Genomic DNA, 18,723 nt, shown 5'->3' on the forward strand with positions numbered 1-18,723 from the left:
CAGCAGAGGGGTGCCTGGGTGGCACAGTAGGTTGAGTGTCCAACTCTTGATTTCAGCTTGAGTCATGATCCCAGATGGGATTGAGCTCGGTGTTGGGCTCTGCACTGAGCATGGAACCTGCTTAGGATTCTCTCTCTCTCTCCCTCCCTCCCTCTGTCCCTCTCCCTGACTCACATGCTCTTTCTCTCTGAAAAGAAAAGAATAGAAGGGAAAAGCATAGAAAAGAAAAAAAGAGAAAAGAAGGAAGGGAAGGGAAGGGAAGGGAAAGGAAGGGAAGCAGAAAATCTCCCTCATCTGGGCAAGGAAGGAGAAATCCATATCCAAGAGGCACAGAGAACTCCCATCGAAATCAACAAAAGCAGGCCAACACCTGGGCATATTCTAATTAAATCTGCAAAATATAATGATAAAGAAAGAAGTCTTAAAAGCAGCAAGACAAGAGAAGTCCTTAATTCACAAGGGAAAATCCATAAGGCTAGCTAGAGATTTCTCAACAGAGACTTGGCAAGCCAGTAGGGAGTGGCATGATATATTCAAAGTGCTAAATGGGAAAAAACTGCAGCCAAGAATACTCTATTCAGCAAGGCTATCATTCAGAATAGAAGGAGAGATAAAGAGTGTCCCAGACAAACAAAAACTGAAGGAGTTCATGACCACTAAACCAGATCTGCAATAAATATTAAAGAGGACTCCTTGAGTGCAAAGGAGAGACCAAAAGTGACAGACAAGATCAGAGAAAATCTCCAGAAACAATGAAAAAACAAGTAATAAAATGGCTATAAACACATGCCAATAATTACTTTGAATATAAATGTACTAAATGGTCCCAATCAAAAGACATAGGGTGCCAGAAAGGATAAAAAAACAAGACCCATCTATATGCTACCTACAAGAGACTCATTATGAACCTTAAGACATCTGCAGGTTGAAAGTGAGGGGGTGGGGAAATATTTATCATGCAAATAGATGTCAAAAGCAAGCCAGAGTAGCAGTACTTATATCCGACAAATACTTTTCTGTTCCCATATTGTTTTTATCCTGCTTTAGTGTTAGGGTAATACTGGCTTCATAGAATGATTTGAACGTGTTCCCTCTATTCCAGTATTTGTAAGATTTTGATACAAGTTGTCATTAATTATTCATTTAAATGTTTGGTAGAATTCACCAATGAAACCATGTAGTCTTAGGCTTTTCTGTGATGGGAGATTTTTGATTCCTAATTCAGCTTTCATTCTTATTCTTGATCTAAGATTTCCTGTTTCCTGGATTCAAGATTCATGATTCAATTTCAGTAACTTGTGCATTTTTTGGAATTACCTGGGCTTTCCCCCTAAGTTTTAGAAATTGATTTGTTAGTGATGGTTTATAGTAATCTGTTATCACACTATGTATTGCCAATTTTGTTCATTTTTTTTTTTAGAAATCTGGTCATTACTTTCAATGTTATGTTATTGTTTATTCTGGTCTCTAGTTCATTCCCAATTTTTATTTGCTTCCTCTACTAAATATTGGCTAACCTTTTTTTAGTTTCTTGGGGTGCAATATTATTTAAACCATTTTTCTTAGTACAACCATTTATGGCATAAATTTCACTCTAAAATCTGCTTTTGCTGCATCCCATAGGTTTTAGAATATTGTGTTTTCTTTTTCTTTTGTTTTCACATATTTTGATTTGCCGTTTGATTCCTTATTTGGCCTACTGCTTGTATATTAGTATGTTGTTTAATATTTATATATTAAATATTTGATATTAAAAAAATAAAATGTTGAAAAAAAAAGTCTTTGTTAGTAGCACACACTCCAATCTCTAGGGCAGTTTATTAGCTTTTTATCTCTGCAGAAAAATCCCAATCAATGGTTTCTAAAAGCTGGCCTGCACACTGAGATGGGCCAGTGATAACATTCCTACCAACCCATAGCATTCTTTTCAGATAAATTCTACGGCTATATGATGGTAAGCAGAGCTCTGAGCCAAGTCCTAGGCATAAGAGGCAACTGAGGGGAAGTGCTCTGAAACTCTCTTCCTAATATATATATATATATATATATATATATACATATATATATATATATATATATATATGCATCCCCTCACACATTTATCATAGTATACTATCTTTCATCTTAAAAAGAACACATTTGACTTTATAAATTTTATTTAAGATTTTAGTTAAAATAATTTAAAGAAATAAAACACACAGAAATGTTACAAAAATACAAAAGAATTACAAGCAAACAGTGGATAATGAGAATTCTTTTAAAAGAGATACACAATAGGGAAGAAAAATAAAGTGTTTATATACTATTCATATATTAATTATAAACCATAGCAGTAAAAGCTTTCCGGACATTGGCAAGAAAAGCCGAGAAATTGTTGGTCTTCCTTACTTTCTCTTGAAATTCTGCTAGGCACTCAAGATGAGGAGCACTATCTGACACTAGAAGAAAAAAAGAAAAGGGAAGATAATGTGAATGAGATTTTTTATGGGAGAGAAGTGTTTCTAACTTAGATGCTTTCATCTGATTCAAATTATTTCAATTCCATTTTACTGAAATGCTTCCAGCATAGAACAACAGATACACTTGATTTTCATATCCTAACTATCTTTTGGACCTTTTCTTTGTTTAATCTGTAAATATTAAAGTCTTAAGTATTATAATTGTACTTTAAATTTAAACAGATGGTAGTCAAGGGATTCAAGAACTCAGTGATAAAAAGAACAGAATGCCATTTCCAGTCATCTTTCTTACATTTTAACTAAACTGTTTTAACAGGTGTGTGTGTGTGTGTGTGTGTGTGTGTGTGTGTGTGCGCGCGTGTGCGCGCGCACGTGTGTATGTTGGGTTTTTTGTTTTGTTTTGTTTTTTTAACTGTTAAGTCAGTTTTCTCTGTAAACTTTTGGCTTGAATTCTAGTTCCTGGCCACTGGATCAAAAAAAGAACAGCTTTCAATGACAACTTTTAGTAATTTACAATTATGGGGAAAAAATCTAAGGTTTTACAAGTGTTCACTAGAAAATATGGTTGCTATTCTAAAAGTGGTATTTACAGGACCTACTAATCAAATGTGACACAAAGTCACAAATAACGGTACACCTCTCAACATGCAGTTATACAAATTGTAAACAAATCTCCAGTGAGGGTGGTCAAAGGAAAGGAATGATTCAGCTTTCTCTCCCAACAATTTGGTCCTTTGCCCAAGGGGAAGAAAGTCAACCATATCAGATTTCCAGTTCTTTGGCAGAGATTGTTTAGGACACAAGGACCAGGACCACAGCAGAGAAAGAACAAAAGGCACTTGGTTCAAAATCACACTGTAGATTCTATTTTAACACACTATCAAATACCATGACCCTATGTAGCAAGAGAGGATATGCAAGGTATGTGGGTTTTGGGGTTTGCTTTTGAAACTTTAGCACTCATTAGAAGATATTTACAGAGAGAAAAAATTTGCACATGAATTAGGTTCCTAAATACAAATTCCATGAGAATGAGGATCAAGTCACCGGGGCACATTAAGGAGACAACTCAGCAGTCCTCCTGAGTGTATGTGTGCTACAAATGCTTTCAGATGAGAACACAGGTCTAATGAGCTGAGAACCATTTTTCTGAATTCCAATAAATTAAAAATTACTTTAAAAGGGGCCCAAGAATTAAAGAGAGATAAATATATTTCCATTCTCTTCTAGTTCCAACTATTACCAATCACATATATTCCCCATAAATCGATGCCTTTCTGGCCTGCTGGAGAATCAGTAGGTGAGCTAAATTACCAATGTGTGCGATTTTTCAGGAGAGGATAATATTTCTTAAATTGATTTTTGGGAAAATAAATGATCACATTCTGATGACTTAGCATTTGCTTTTAAAATCACCTACTTGAATACATTATAATATTCACATTTATATAGTCATATCCTTTATAGTTTTATGTTCTCTAAAAGGATAATTCATACTTGCATATGAAATGCAGTGATCAGTGGTCTTTTAGACTTTTCTACCAAGGTGGCACTGTGCCATCCTGAATAGAAGTTACATATTAAGGCTCCTAGATAATAACTATAAATCGAAACTACATTCACAGCCTTTAGAAGACCCTATCCCATGAAGCAAGCTGGCAAAGAAAGGGACACCTTGTGGGAACATTACTTTCTTTCATATTACTTTATTTTTTTAAGTTTATTTATTTATTTTGAAAGAGACAGAGTGCTAGCAAGGGAGGGGCAGAGAGAGAGACAGAAACAGAGACAGAGAGAATTCCAAGCAGGCTCCTCAGGGTCAGCACAGAGCCCAACATGGGGCTCATACTCACAAAACTGTGAGATCATGACCTGAGCCGAAACCAAGAGTCAGACACTTAACCGACTGAGCCACCCAGGCACCGCTCCTTCATATTACTCTATATGCTGAGTCAGATAACCTTTTGGATGCCAGTCTTAAATATCAGTTAAGAGAGGGGCGCCTGGGTGGCGCAGTCGGTTAAGCCTCCGATTTCAGCCAGGTCACGATCTCGCGGTCCGTGAGTTCGAGCCCCGCGTCGGGCTCTGGGCTGATGGCTCGGAGCCTGGAGCCTGTTTCCGATTCTGTGTCTCCCTCTCTCTCTGCCCCTCCCCCGTTCATGCTCTGTCTCTCTCTGTCCCAAAAATAAATAAAAAACATTGAAAAAAAAAATTAAAAAAAAAAATATCAGTTAAGAGAGAGGAATACATACCCTCATATTCCCTTGCTTCATTTAGGTGGAGGGAAAACATAAAAGGGTTCTCAGGATGCTTAGGGTCAATATTAGTAAATATAAACTGCAACTTATCACCTGAAAAAAAATTAAATTATTTGGTGTGAGAATATTTTATTGTGCCAAGCCTTTCAATGGAGATGAGCTTTCTCACCTCTGTCCTTAATCAGTATCTAGACTGCTAAACGTATGTGTATATATACACTTAACCAAGCCTCCAAATGTACAAGTTACAAATTAGTTTTAAATGAATTACAGTTTAAACATGATACAAAAACACAAGTAACAAAAGAAAAGAACTGATAGATTAGACTTCATCAAAATTAAAAACTTTTGTCCTTTAAAGGATATTACCAAGGCAGTGGAAAGATAACCCACAGAATGGGAGAAAATACTTGCAAATCCTATCTCGGATATGGACTTAATATAGAGAATACATTTAAAAGAACTACAACTGAACAACTAAAAGAAAAGCAATCCAATTAAAAACTGGACTAAGGACTTGAGTAAGTATTTCTCCGAAGAATAGATACAAATGTCCAATAATAAGCACATGGAAAGATGCTCAATACCACTAATCACTGGGGAAATGCAACCCAAAACTACAATGAGATATTATTTTATACCCACCAGGACAGCTATAACAAAACAAAAAACAAAACAAAACAAAACAAGAAAAAAGAAAAGAACAGTGTGAATGAAGACATGGAGAAATCAGGACATTGCTAGTAGGAATGTAAAATGGCGTTGCAGCTGCGGAAAACAGCTTGGCAGTTCCTCAAAAAGTTACATAAAGAATTGCAATGACCCAGTAACTCCACTCCTCAGTACATATCAAAAAAAGAATAGAGAATAGGGACTCAAATAACGATGCCAATGCTTATAGCAGCATTACTCACAGCAGCCAAAAGGTGGTAATAACTGTGTTCACTGACAGATGACTAAAGAAACAAAATACGGTATAGTCACAACAGAATATCATTTGGTAATAAAAAGGAATGAACTTCTGATACATGCTACAACATGAATGAACCTTGAAAACATCATGCTAAATACAATAATCCAGACACAAAAGAACAGGACAAATACTGTATGATTCCACCTACATGAAATACTTAGAATAGGTAAATTTAGAGAGACAGTAAGTAGAAGTTATCAGGGGCTGGGGAAGGAGGAATAAGTTATTGTTTAATGGGCACAGAATTTCTGTTTGTGGTATTAAAGAATTCTGGAAATAGTGGTGATGGTTGCACAGCACTGTTAATGTAATGCTACAGAATTGTACAATAAAAAATAGTTAAAATGGCAAATTCTATGTCATGTAGTTTTATCACAATAAAAAATATTGAACAGATTTGACTTTTTCTACATAGCTATCTGCAATTAAAGCCTATTTTTCCAAAAGACCTCCAAATGTTCCCAAAGGAGTAAATGCCCAGAAGAAATTAAAAATGGCAGCCACAGAGGTGCCTGGGTTGGTTAAGCATCCGACTTCAGCTCAGATCATGGTGAGTTTGAGCCCCTGAGCTGTCACAGCTCGTGAGTTTGAGCCCGAGCTGTCAGCATAGAGCCTGGAGCCTGCTTCCAATTCTGTCTCCTTCTCTCTCTACTCCTCCCCCTACTCATGTGCTCTCACGCTCTCTCAAAAACATTAAACATTTTTTTAATAAGAAAAATGGCAGCCACAAAGTAGAAACTCACATGCATTTTAGTTTTGCTCTACAAAATAAAAAATTAGTAAATTTCATTTAAAAAATGCTTTTAATTATAAAAAAGTAAAGTTCAGAAACTTTGAAAAACATTTGTCTTGCATTTTTATTCAAAATGAAATAATTACATCAGTAGACCAGATTTTTAAAAGTGTTAATAGCTGTTGGCGAAGATGTGGAGAAAGGGGAACCCTTGTGCTCTGTTGGAGGGAATGCAAACTGGTGCAGCCACTCTGGAGAACAGTTACTTAAAAAGTTAAAAATAGAACTACTGTATGATCCAGCAACTGCACTACTAGATATTTATTGAAAGGACAAAAATATTGATTTGAATGGAAACATGCACCCCAATGTTTTTAGCAGCATTATCAACAATAGCCAAATTATGGAAAGAGCCCAAATGTCCATCGACTTTTGAATGGCATGTGCACGCGCGCGCGTGCACACACACACACACACACACACACACACACACAGGAATACTACTCCGCCATCAAAAAGAATGAAATCTTGCCATTTGCAGTGATGTGGATGGAGCTAGCGTGTATTATGCTAAGTGAAATAAATCAGAGAAAGACAAATACCATATGATTTCACTCATATCTGAAATTTAAGAAACAAAATAGATGAACATATGGGAAGAGGGGTGGAGGGAAATAGACCATAAGAGACTCTTTACTATAGAGAACAAACTGAAGGTTGCTGGAGGGGAGGTGGTTGGGGATGGGCTAGATGGGTGATGGGTATTAAGGAGGGCATTTGATGTGATGAGCACTGGGTATTGTATGTAAGTGATGAATCATTGGGTTCTACTCCTGAAAGCAATATTGCACACTGTATGTTAACTAACTACAATTTAAATAAAAAGTTGAAAAGAAAAAAAAAGTGTTAATGGTAATGGAAGAGATGTATGCCAAGGAAAAAAGACATCATAAGATAACAAAGAGTTTAATTTGGGTTTCTCTTTTAAAATCCTTTTAAAATTCTTTTTAAAATCCTTTTTAAAAAAGGATTATTTCCTGACTTTGAGGGCTATGAAAAGTTCTAATTCTTTTGTAAATGTTTCTTTACTTATTTTGAGAGAGAGGAATACAGATGAACAAGGGAGGGGTACAGAGAGAGAGAGAGAGAGAGAGAGAGAGAGAGAGAGACAGAGAGACAGAATATCCCAAGCAGGCTCTGCAATGTCAGCACGGAGCCCAGCTTGGGGCTTGAACCCATGAATTGTGAAATCATCACCTGAGCTGAAACCAAGAGTTGAATGCTTAACCCATTGAGCGATCCAGGTGCCATGAGAAAATTCTAATTTTTATTTTTTTTAATTTACATCCAAGTTAGTTAGCATATAGTGCAACAATGATTTCAGGAGTATATTCCTTAATGTCCCTTACCCAGTTAGCCCATCCCCCCTCCCACAACCCCTCCAGTAAGCCTCTGCTCATTCTCCATATTTAAAAGTCCCTTGCGTTTTGTCCCCCTCCGTTTTGACATCATTTTTTGCTTCCCTTCCCTTATGTTCATCTATTCTGTGTCTTAAAGTCCTCATATGAGTGAAGTCATATGATATTTGTGGAGAAAGTTCTAATTTTAAATCTGAAAATAATTTTAAAGCTTTCTGACCCCAAAACACCTCAGGATGACAGTGAGTCCAATGGATCAAAAATTCAGAGTTGGACCCTGTATTTCCCTCTAATCAAAAGGTTAATATTTGGGGGGTACCTGGGTGGCTCAGTTGGTTAAGTGTCCGACTTCGGCTCAGATCGTGATCTTACAGTTCATGAGTTCGAGCCCTGCATCAAGCTCTCTGCTGTCAGTGCAACTCCTATTTCAGATCCTCTGTCTCCCTTTCTCTGCCCATCCCCCACTCATGCTTTTTCTTTTTCTCTCTCAAAAATCAATAAACATTTAAAAAAAGTTTAATTTAATATTTTTAATAAAATTTAATATTTTATTTTAATAAAATTTAACTTTTTTATTAAAAGCTTATTTCAACAGATGGGGGGGGCACAAAAAAGACTAATAGATATATGAATGAAGAGACCAAAAAATCTAAGAAATACAGTAAATATTCAGAAGAAAAGTTTACCTGTTCATTAATAAAGAAATGCACTTAAAAAACAATGCTCCAATTATATCTACTTTGCTGCCAAACAACAACAAACAAACAAACAAAATACAATTCTGGCAAGAATACAATGAAGTGGGTACACTTTACATCGTAGAGAGGTGTGCACAAAAGAATTAACGCGGCAGGCCTGATGATGCTATCCTTAGAATCTTACAAAGGTCTGCTTGCAAGCTGGCCCTTGGCTGGTGTGTTAGGAGTCCCCCAAACCACCCTAGGTTTGAAGATTTGCTAAGAGAACTCATACGATACACCAGAGGGTCATACACAGGGCTATAATTTATCACAGCGAAAGACTATGGCAAAATCAGCAAGAGGAAAAAAACACATAGGGCGAAGTGCAGGGAAAACCAGCACAAGCTTCCTGAGTCTCTGATGAACTTCCCTGGTAGACAACCCTTCCCGTGTATCGTCACATTCAATGCTAAAGGAATTAATAAGCATGTCTTGTGTGACTCTGCTGGGTTAGGACTCTTAAAAAACTATGCCTGAAAAAAGTGTTTCTTTTAGACTTTGCCCCAGTGCCTTTTTGGGGCTGTTCTGCAGTTTATTGCAGTTTCTGCCATACATCTGAGCCGTCAATATGACTGATTCTATGCTGCATCCTGTAAGTCTTTCTAGCGAATCCCCAAAACTGACGGTGATCCTGGGGGCTGCTAACACCGTGAGTAGTGCTATAAACTGCCACATACACCACACATCACGGTCATTAAAATATTTACACGCTTTACCCCAGTAATGCCTCCCTAGGAATTCCACGGAAATTATACAAAAGAAATGGATAAGTCTGTATTCACTATAGTACTTCTAAAACTGAAACACTGGCAGAATCTGAACGTTAAGTTAGAAACAATACCTGTATTAGGTAGATAAAAGATTGCATAAATTAAGAGACATTAATGGAATGAATTATTACGTCGCTATTTTAAAATTACCATGGGAAGGCTATAGCAACTGGAAAAATGCTGATCATAGAATACCAGGAAGAACAAGGAACAAAAATTACTTTCATGTTGGCAATCATGCCAAACATACATTTATTACAATACTGGATGATAAATAACCAAGGCATCAGTAATTATGTTACGGTGATAAAAAATTTTTAAATTCTTTCCTGTTTCCTAAAAAGTTAATAATGTGGTCAATTATTTTATTTGAAAATATTTTAAAAATTCTTCTCTACTTAAGAAAACACACACCTTTCTAATCTCGTGTGTTTTACTTACGTTAATATACTCACCATAAATTTTTCTAATTTCTAGTCCAAGTCGATCTTTATACAAGTCTGCAGATTTCTGTAGCCTTTTCAACTTCTCTTCATTAGCTTTGTTAGCAGCAGAAATAGCTATGATTAAAAAAAAAAAAAAGAAATACACATATTTGAATATGAAGGATTTTTAGACAGACACTTTGCAGCATAAAGAGTGTGCTTAATAGTTCCTGGAAGAGAATGTGTGATCATTAACTTTGTTACATAAATTATACTATGGCTTCTCCAATGAAACTGTCCCCCACTCTGTTTAATTAAGCTCCCACATCAATTGCATTATGACTCTGGTTACATTAAAAAATCAAAAGGACCCTTAAGTAAAACAAAAGAAAATAAAACCCACTTATTTAACTTATTTATTTAGCAGACAGCTTCCTTGCAGAAATGAGTGGCTGGCTATGCCCCTGAGATGTGTTACCCATTTTTACTATGAACTGGAGAGAAGGCAAGAGACAGATAATTGTGAACCATCACCACTTTGAAATTTACTGTTTTAAATATGTGTACAACTAGAAACTTACTTTCCTTCTTCCTAGCATATTCTTCCTTAAGATCCTGAATATTTGCAGTCAATACTTCTAGTTTCTCATTTTTGTCTTTTATTTCAGCAATCAATCTTAACAAGTTGTCTTTTTTTTCTTGAATCAGCTTATTCCGCCTACAGATCTCTGTAAGAAGTACAAAGTATTAGCTAGAATATATATACTTTGTTCTCCAATATCTATCTCTGGTAAGAAAAGACTGAAATATTGACTTTCATTAGGATTAATAAAGAGTGTATTATTTACTTACTTATTTTATTTATTTATTTACTTTTGAGAGAGAGAGAGAGAGAGCGAGCGCACGCAAGTGAGCATGAGTGAGGGAGAGGGAGACAGAATCTGAAGCAGGTTCCAGGCTCTGAGCTGTCAGCACAGAGCCCCATGCGGGGCTTGACCTCAGGAACTGTGAGATCATGACCTGAGCAGAAGTCGGATGCTTAACCGACTGAGCCACCCAGGTGCCCCAAAAATGTTTTAACTGATAAGCGCTTTCTAATGGTTCAAAAATTATAAAGAAAAGGAAAAAAAAATCCTATTCTTTCCTATTTGTCTTTGAAAATAAAAATGAGACAAAACTTTTTTAAAATGAGAATACCAAATTATTATTTAAAAAAAAATTTTTTTATTCACTTTTGAGAGAGAGAAACAGAGCATGAGCAGGGAGGGGCAGAGAGAGAGAGGGAGACATAGAATGCAAAGCAGGCTCCAGGCTCCGAGCTGTCAGCACAGAGCCTGACGTGGGTTTCGGACTCACAAACGGCGGTATCATGACCTGAACTGAAGTCAGACGCTTAACCGACTGAGCCACCCAGTTGCCCTGAGAATACCAAATTAAACCACAAAAAGAAAATCAGGTCATGACGCTTGCAGCAATACTCTTCAAATAAGTACATAAATAAAGCCCACCATCAAAGACAACCAAATCTGGAAATGTTTTTACACAGTACTTTAAAGAAACAATTCATTATAATGCAGTATAAATGGTTCTGGAAAACACCAAAAAGACAAAAAGGAGTGAAGGAAGAGATGGGGCGCCTGGGTGGCTCAGTCGGTTAAGCATCTGACTTTGTCTCAGGTCATGGTCTCACGGTCCGGTTCGTGAGTTCGAGCCCCGCATGGGGCTCTGTGCTGACAGCTCAGAGCCTGGAGCCTGCCTCGGATTCTGTGTCTCCCTCTCTCTCTCTCTGCCCTTCCCCTGTTCATGCTCTGTCTCTGTCTCAAAAATAAACAAACATTAAAAAAATTTTTTTTAAAAAAGTGAAGGAAGAGAGGGAAAGAGAGAGGTAGGAAGGGTGAAACTTCATTTACATTAATAACAAACAAAACATCCAGGAATAATCTAAATTAAGAAATGTAGGCCCTTTATGAAAAAATAATGCAAAACTTGTCTGAAACAAATAACCTATATATATGGAGAGACATTTTATGCTTCTAAATATTATAAAGATGTCAGTATTTCCCAAATTCATTTCTACATTTGATGCAATCCCAATGGACTCCGGAGGGAAGGGAAGAGGAAGATCTAACAAAATTATAAAATTTATCTGATGAGTACACAGGAGAGAGCAGTTAAGGAAATATGGTAAGAGAAATAACAAGGAAAGGTACTTGTCCCACCAGATTTAACATGTGTGATTGTGACACTTTTAACACAATAATGGAGTACTAGCTGAAGAAACGACATACAGCTCAGTTAAACAAAAAAGGCATTCCCAAACAAACACTGGTATCTTTGGGAAACATGAAAAATGAAATATCATAAATCAAGTGGTGGACAGTTTCCCAAACCCTGCTGAAATCCAAAATAAATTCCATGTATATTAAATATTTAAATATAAAATGAAATCTTGCAAACCTAAAAGGCAGTATCTGAATATAAAATTAGCCTTTCCTGTGGGGAAAGACCTTTTTACTAAAAGGCAAAAAGAAATCAAAGAGAAAGTCATATACCAGCTACATAACAGTTAATAAGTGGGCAAAACACCTCATATTTGATTCAAATAAACATAAAACTCTACTATATGCTAGGAACTTTGTTCGACACCTTATATTTCCATAAATTTACTTAAATTTCATAATACATTATGCAGTTCTAATTTAAAAAAGGAAAAGGCTCAGCAGTTGAGTAACTTGCCCAAAAGTTTTATTTGCTAGGATGCAAAAAATAGTTAAGACCTGGATTCAAACTCAGGACTTGACCTCAAAGGTCATGCTTTTGACCATTAAACACCCTCCCTGAACAGTTCTTAATCTAAAAAAGACACAAATATAAATTCCTAAGACAAAAACAAAGAGATAAATGGAGGAAATGTAGAATGCAGACGGCTAATAAACATGAAAGACAATTTAACCTGAGTAGTAATCACAGAAATGCAAATAAAGCAAGTAACATACCAATTTTCATTTATTACAACAATGTTTACAAAAATGACAGCTGGTGTCGAGAAGAATGGAAAATACTAGAGTCCTTGTGGAATATTTTTGACATTGCAAAACAAGTTTTAAGGATATTCATGTCCTTTAATACAGTTATTTCATTTTTACAAGTTAACCTAAGAAAATAAGATGTATGCAAGTATTTATATACATAAGATTGTGTTCAGTATTATTTATAATGATGAAAAGCTGAAAACATCCTAAATGGCTAATGAGTAAATCATTAAATAAATATGGCATATTAATAAGGTAGAATATCCTCTCAGGGGTACCTGGATGGCTCCATTAGTTGAGCATGCAACTCTTGATTTCGACTCAGGTCATGACCCCAGGATCGTGGATTGAGCCTGGGATCAAACTCCACCTCGGGCTCTACGCCAACTGTGAAGGTTGCTTAAGATTCTCTCTTCCTCTGCCCCTCTCCCGCTAGCTGTCTCTCAACAAACAAATAAACAAACAAACAAGTGTACAGATGTTTTCCTGAGTTAGTGTTTTTGGTTTCCTCTGATAAACACCCAGAAATAGAATTACTGGATCATATGGTAGTTTTAATTTTCTGAGGAACCCTGCATATTATTTTCCAGAGTAGCCACTATGGAAAAATGCACTTAAAAATAATTAAGGAGACATGTATGGCAAAAGAGATACATATTAAAAGTCCAAAAGTATCAGTTCCAATCTGGCTCTTCAGTTGTTACCCAAGGACCTTGCTCAAATTATAACTTTGGAGACTCTTATAAAAGGACGATAATAATGACCACCCTATTTCTTTAACTCACAGGGTTAGAGTACACAATAATAATACAGAAACTTTTAAATTATTAAGTGATACATAAATACCATATATGTCAGTGTTTTTATTATAACATGTAAAGAACTGTATGGATTTGTGCCAGTATAAATGTAAGGGCCCTTGATATGGCATAACTCATGTATACACTGTCAGTTGCCTCTTTTATTCTCTAGGGCAGATATTTCAAACTTTCACTACTACTCACCACATAAATCCTCCCTTGAGTTTTCCCTTCCATGTGGAAAGATTGTTTTATGGTACACTAGAGGGAGCAGACATTTGGCTGCAATCCTAGAGCTTGTATCTATCAAATGTATGACCTTAACCAAGTTTTGTAACCTCAGTGAGCTTCAATTTTTTTTCATCTGAAAAAAGGGATAATTTTGGTCTTGTAAAGATTTCAGGACTTTTGTTCTTTTTTTTTTTTTTTTTTTTTTTTTTTTTTGAGAGAGTGAGTGCCAGAGGGCAAGAAGCAGAGGAGATGGAGAGAAAGAATCTTAAGCAGGCTCCACGCCCACCCTGGAGTCTGAAGAAGGGGCTTGATTCCCACTACCCTGGGATGATGCCCTGAACTGAAATTGAGAGTCAGACACTTAACCAACTGAGCCTCCCAGGTGTCCTTAGGATTTTAGGATTTAAGAGCCTGGTCCACAGTAAACGCCTCTCACTTTGAACAGATGGTCTTCCTCCTTATAATAATATAGAAGCAACAGATGCTCTAGGCAGGCCAGAATTTTTGAACAATTTGTTCTCTGCAGTATCTTCTTTGAAGATGCAAAGTAGTTGCTCAACAAATATGTGGTGAGTGAATGAGTTCCCTCCACCTTCCCTACTCCCCAAATGTATCCAGATCAGTGTCCTCTCCTGAGAGTAACAGTGGCTCCTTCTCCAATACATGGTTAATCCAGATTCTTTCCCCTAAGGGAAAGAACTGAAGAACTGAAGAATTCCTGCTTTTTAAACCCCAGTCTATGATTTCCAATGGGAAAACAAACCTGTTTTTCAAAAAATTGTCATTTACACATCAGCATAGATGATCACAAGCACAGTGATGAATAAAAAAAGGGACAGAATATACAGAAAATGATGCCATTTATATAACATTCAAAAATACAATACTAAATATTAATAGGTTAGTTCTGGAAGGTAGGATTAGAGAAAAGTATTATATAAGATGTTCTATTTCTTAAGCTGGGTTGCAGATACATAAATGTTTATTATTTTTATATATGTATCTGCATATATATATATGCACACACACACAATACACTGTTTTTTTTCCTTTTCCTTTTTTTTTTTTTTTTTTAAAGTAGGCTTCATGCCCAGTGCAGACCCCAACACGGGACCCGAACTGACAACCCTGAGATCAAGACCCGAGCGAAGATTAAGAGTCAACTGGGGCGCTTGGGTGGCTTAGTCGGTTGAGCGTCCGACTTCATCTCAGGTCACGATCTCATGGTTCGTGAGTTCGAGCCCCGAGTCAGGCTCTGGGCTGATGGCTCAGAGCCTGGAGCCTGCTTCCGATTCTGTGTCTGCCTCTCTCTCTGCCCCTCCCCCATTCATGCTCTGTCTCTCTCTGTCTCAAAAATAAATAAACATTAAAAAAAAAAATTAAAAAAAAAAAAAAAAAAAAGTCAAGTGACCGACCCAGGTGCCCCACAGTATATTGTTTTACTTGTATGAGGGATTGCATACAGATGTTTAATCTAAAAAACCCTCTGTGATCTATAGTTTGTCACCTACGATTTTGATATTCCAGAAACATCTCAACCATTCGTTCTTCTTCCTTTAATTTCACAGACAGCTTTTCTGAAAGAGAAATTGGAATTGAAGTTTCGATTCAGCTGAAATAACATAAAAAAAAAAAAAAACAAGAACAACAAAGCAGCATGTTACAAGTTAACTTTAGTTACCTGTAAGTGCTTTGATGGAGTCTTTGTAGGTATCTCTTAGTCCCATCATTTGACAGGACGTGTCACTGACAGTGCTTTTGAATTTATTCCAAAATTCATTTATGCTTTTATCAAATAGTGCCAGTTCATCCTCTATCATCTTGTAAGAGAATGCTACAAAACAAAACATTGATTGTATTTTTTATAAGTTGTTGAAATAAAATCAAGCTCATATTCCAATCAAGCATATTTTGGCAGTTTGACTTTTGCTAGGAAATAATTAGCAGCTTGCTTTTTTTAAAAAGGATATCTTACTTTTTAAATATTTACTTGTTCTTGAGAGAGAAAGAGAGTACAGGCAGGGGAGGGGCAGAAAGAGGAAGACACAGAATCCCAAGCAGGCTCCAGGCTCCAAGCTGTCAGTGCAGAGCCCATACAGGGCTCAACCTCAGGAACTGTGAGCCTAAGTAGGATGCTTAACCTGACAGAGCCATCCAGGTGACCCAAGCAGCTTACTTTTAACTCTAGCTATTCCAGGGCGGATCAAGCCATCTGGACTTAATTACAGTTAAGATGCAAGATTCCAGGAAGGACATCCTTACCTCCTAGGGACTTGTTAGTAGTTTAACTGCACAAGACACTCATACAGCTCTGTGACCCTGGAAAATGACTCTGCCTCCGTTTCCTCACAAGTAAAATTGGTAACTTTTAAGGCGTTTCCAATTCTGATCTTTTGAATTCCAGCCTGGATTGCCAGCCAGGTCCCAGATGGACGGATGACTGGCCCCCTCTCATAGGATAAGACCCTATAAGACATATCTAGCCCGCCTCTCCCTCCCACCCAGATCAGGAAAAGAAAAAGTAGTACTAAAAAGGCTACTTGGAGTGGGAATTTAGTAGGCTTAGTCCAGGAAAGGTACAAGTCACCCTGAACTCTCTGGGCCTTAGGGTCTTCTGTAAAACAATGTCCGGTAAGACTCCAGGCCCCGCCAGTTTTCTGTAACGCTAAAACCATCCCAATAACTCAAAACCCTCCCAAGAAGGCCACACACATCTCGTTCGGTGGAACCCGGAACCCTTCGGCCTCAGCGAAGCCCAGCAGTGCAAACAACAAAGCCGTGCATTTCACAGACTTCGCTCCCGAAAACAAATCCAGCCCAGAAATACACTTTCCCCTATCGCGACAGGCAGGTCGAGGAACCCTGGTCAGCTCCCAACTCTCTCACCTTTTCCAGGAGACCTGAGCCCCGTCGCCAACCCACACAAGACCAGAAACAACTCAAGCCAACAGCAGGTCTCCAGACCCAGCTCCCGCAGCCCCGCCAACTTTCCTATTTCAAATTTTAGGGCGCCTTCCTCCTCCCGCCCCCGGTCGCTCATTCGCCTTCAGATTGGCTGATAATTAGGCTCTCCATGAAGGGATTGGTTAATCTAGCCCTCCGGGATTCTCGCGGAAAAATATAGGGGAAAGTGCATTCTGGGATTTGTAGTTTTTTTTCTGAGAGACAGTCAGACTCTCAGCTCTGCTTTGTGAAGTGTTAATAGCTCCGGGAGGACTCGCCCCAGCACGTCATTCATCTGTTTCAAATAAAGATTTCTGCAACAAATATAAATATTGAACTTTAATCGCATTCTGTTGCCAAGTATATACTGCCTTCTTTAATGCTCTCTGTAGCTTAAAGTTAATTGAAAATACTAAAGCTAATGAAAACACCATTTTTTAATATGTCTCATCATTTAATCACTTTTCATTGGGAAGTGGTTGGAACATTAGTGTGTATTGACTTCTAATATGAACATTTCCAAAATTTCTTGATTCTCTTATTTTCGAGCATGTGAAACAGAAACAAAACGCAGTACCTAGTACTGGTAGTCCTTGCCCAGGTGAAAACTCAATGACACAAAACTTTTTCTCATGGGCGAGTTCATTGGTACCTATCCTCTCTGACTGTCTGTGTTGCATTTAAAAATGAAAAGAAGCAGAGAAGCCAAAAGTAATTCAAGGTTTTTAACTTCTATATTTGTAAGAATGGTGATGCTGTTGGTAGAATAGAAAATATCTTCATGGTTGTTTGGGTGTATTGGGGAAGGGGTGTTGCAGGGAGGCAGGGGCAGGAGTTACTATTTTAAAGTGCTGAGTTTCTGAGGATATTGTTGGGAGATCTAAGTGTTAATGTTCCATAGGCATTTTACTTCTCTAGTTAATCGATAGTGGCTAACTGCTCCAACTCTGCAGTAAGAGTGCCTGAGTTTGAAATCCAGGCTCCATCATTTACTAAGTTTGTCCTCGGGCAAGTTACTTGCCTATTGGACCTCAGTTTCCTCATCTGTAAAATGAGGGTAATAGTAATAATAATACCTTCTTCCTTCATATACCCAATGTGAAGACTAAAAGAGATAATAAATGCAAATGCCTTAAAAGAAGTCCCTATAACATAAGTACTCAAAATGGTTTCCTGTTTTTATGATTTCATACCCTACCTACCTCCTATGCAATAGATTGTCATATTAAAACACATAAAAATAAGGCTTTAAATAGAACAAAATCTAAGTTGGCAAAGAAATAGAGATCTTGCAATTGAATACTCATTTTAGCTGAGGTAATACATATAACTCCCATTACAAGATGATCACACTACTTACTGAATTCTGATTTAAAAAAAAAAAAACATGGATTCTGGTAAGTCTGAATAAGTATAGAATACATCCCTCCCACCCAATCCAAGTTGAATTAATTAGTTAGGTGTTGTTATTTACCATTAAAAATAAGACCATTTAATAATTTGCCAATATAACAAATACAACAAATTTAGTTTCCACATAATGGATACTAAACTTCAAACAATAATCTGAAAACAGTGTCAGTAATTTCTTTAGGTCATTACTAGTTCCTCAGCTTGGAATAATACTTGGACCAACTCTCTAATGCATTCTTAATAGAATCTGGCAGAGCATGACCGATCCATGAGCAAAATGGGAAAAAAAGAGTTTATTAGCAAGGCTTTGAGATATTCATGACTGACGCAAGGCTAGAACTATATCTTTTAAACTAAGGTGAACTTTAGTGGATTACTCTTATTAAGTTGACTCCAATGATTAGTGGACAAAAACATCCGGATGATCCTCAGAATAAATTCTTATTGTTCACAGAAAATCTCTTCTTTTCTACTCTTCTAGCTTCTCTAATTTGGAGGGATTACTATAACAGTACATTACTATCTTGC

General features: G+C 37.0%; 1 protein-coding gene across 1 annotated transcript; it reads right to left on the minus strand.

The window, feature by feature from the left end:
• Positions 1-2,225: 2,225 nt before the first annotated feature.
• On the minus strand, positions 2,226-16,835 carry SPC25 (SPC25 component of NDC80 kinetochore complex). The gene is made up of 7 exons (XM_042952578.1): positions 16,726-16,835; positions 15,521-15,673; positions 15,351-15,416; positions 10,358-10,504; positions 9,807-9,911; positions 4,712-4,810; positions 2,226-2,438 (listed from the first exon to the last, which is right to left on the minus strand). The coding sequence occupies exons 2-7, from the start codon at positions 15,657-15,659 to the stop codon at positions 2,314-2,316; spliced, it is 681 nt and encodes a 226-aa protein (XP_042808512.1). The 5' UTR covers positions 15,660-15,673; positions 16,726-16,835; the 3' UTR covers positions 2,226-2,313.
• Positions 16,836-18,723: the final 1,888 nt, after the last annotated feature.

The sequence above is a fragment of the Panthera leo genome, chromosome C1 (assembly GCF_018350215.1).
Source record: "Panthera leo isolate Ple1 chromosome C1, P.leo_Ple1_pat1.1, whole genome shotgun sequence".
Classification (NCBI taxonomy): domain Eukaryota; kingdom Metazoa; phylum Chordata; class Mammalia; order Carnivora; family Felidae; genus Panthera; species Panthera leo.

Bases quoted from the DNA above. Each gene is read 5' to 3' on its own strand.
- SPC25 (XM_042952578.1), bottom strand. From the start codon at position 15,659: ATGATAGAGGATGAACTGGCACTATTTGATAAAAGCATAAATGAATTT. The intron at 9,912-10,357 runs GTAAGTTTCTAG...TTTTAATCATAG, and splicing joins ATATGCTAGGAAGAAGGAAA to CTATTTCTGCTGCTAACAAA. The intron at 2,439-4,711 runs GTATGTATTCCT...TTTTTCTTCTAG, and splicing joins TGAAGCAAGGGAATATGAGG to TGTCAGATAGTGCTCCTCAT.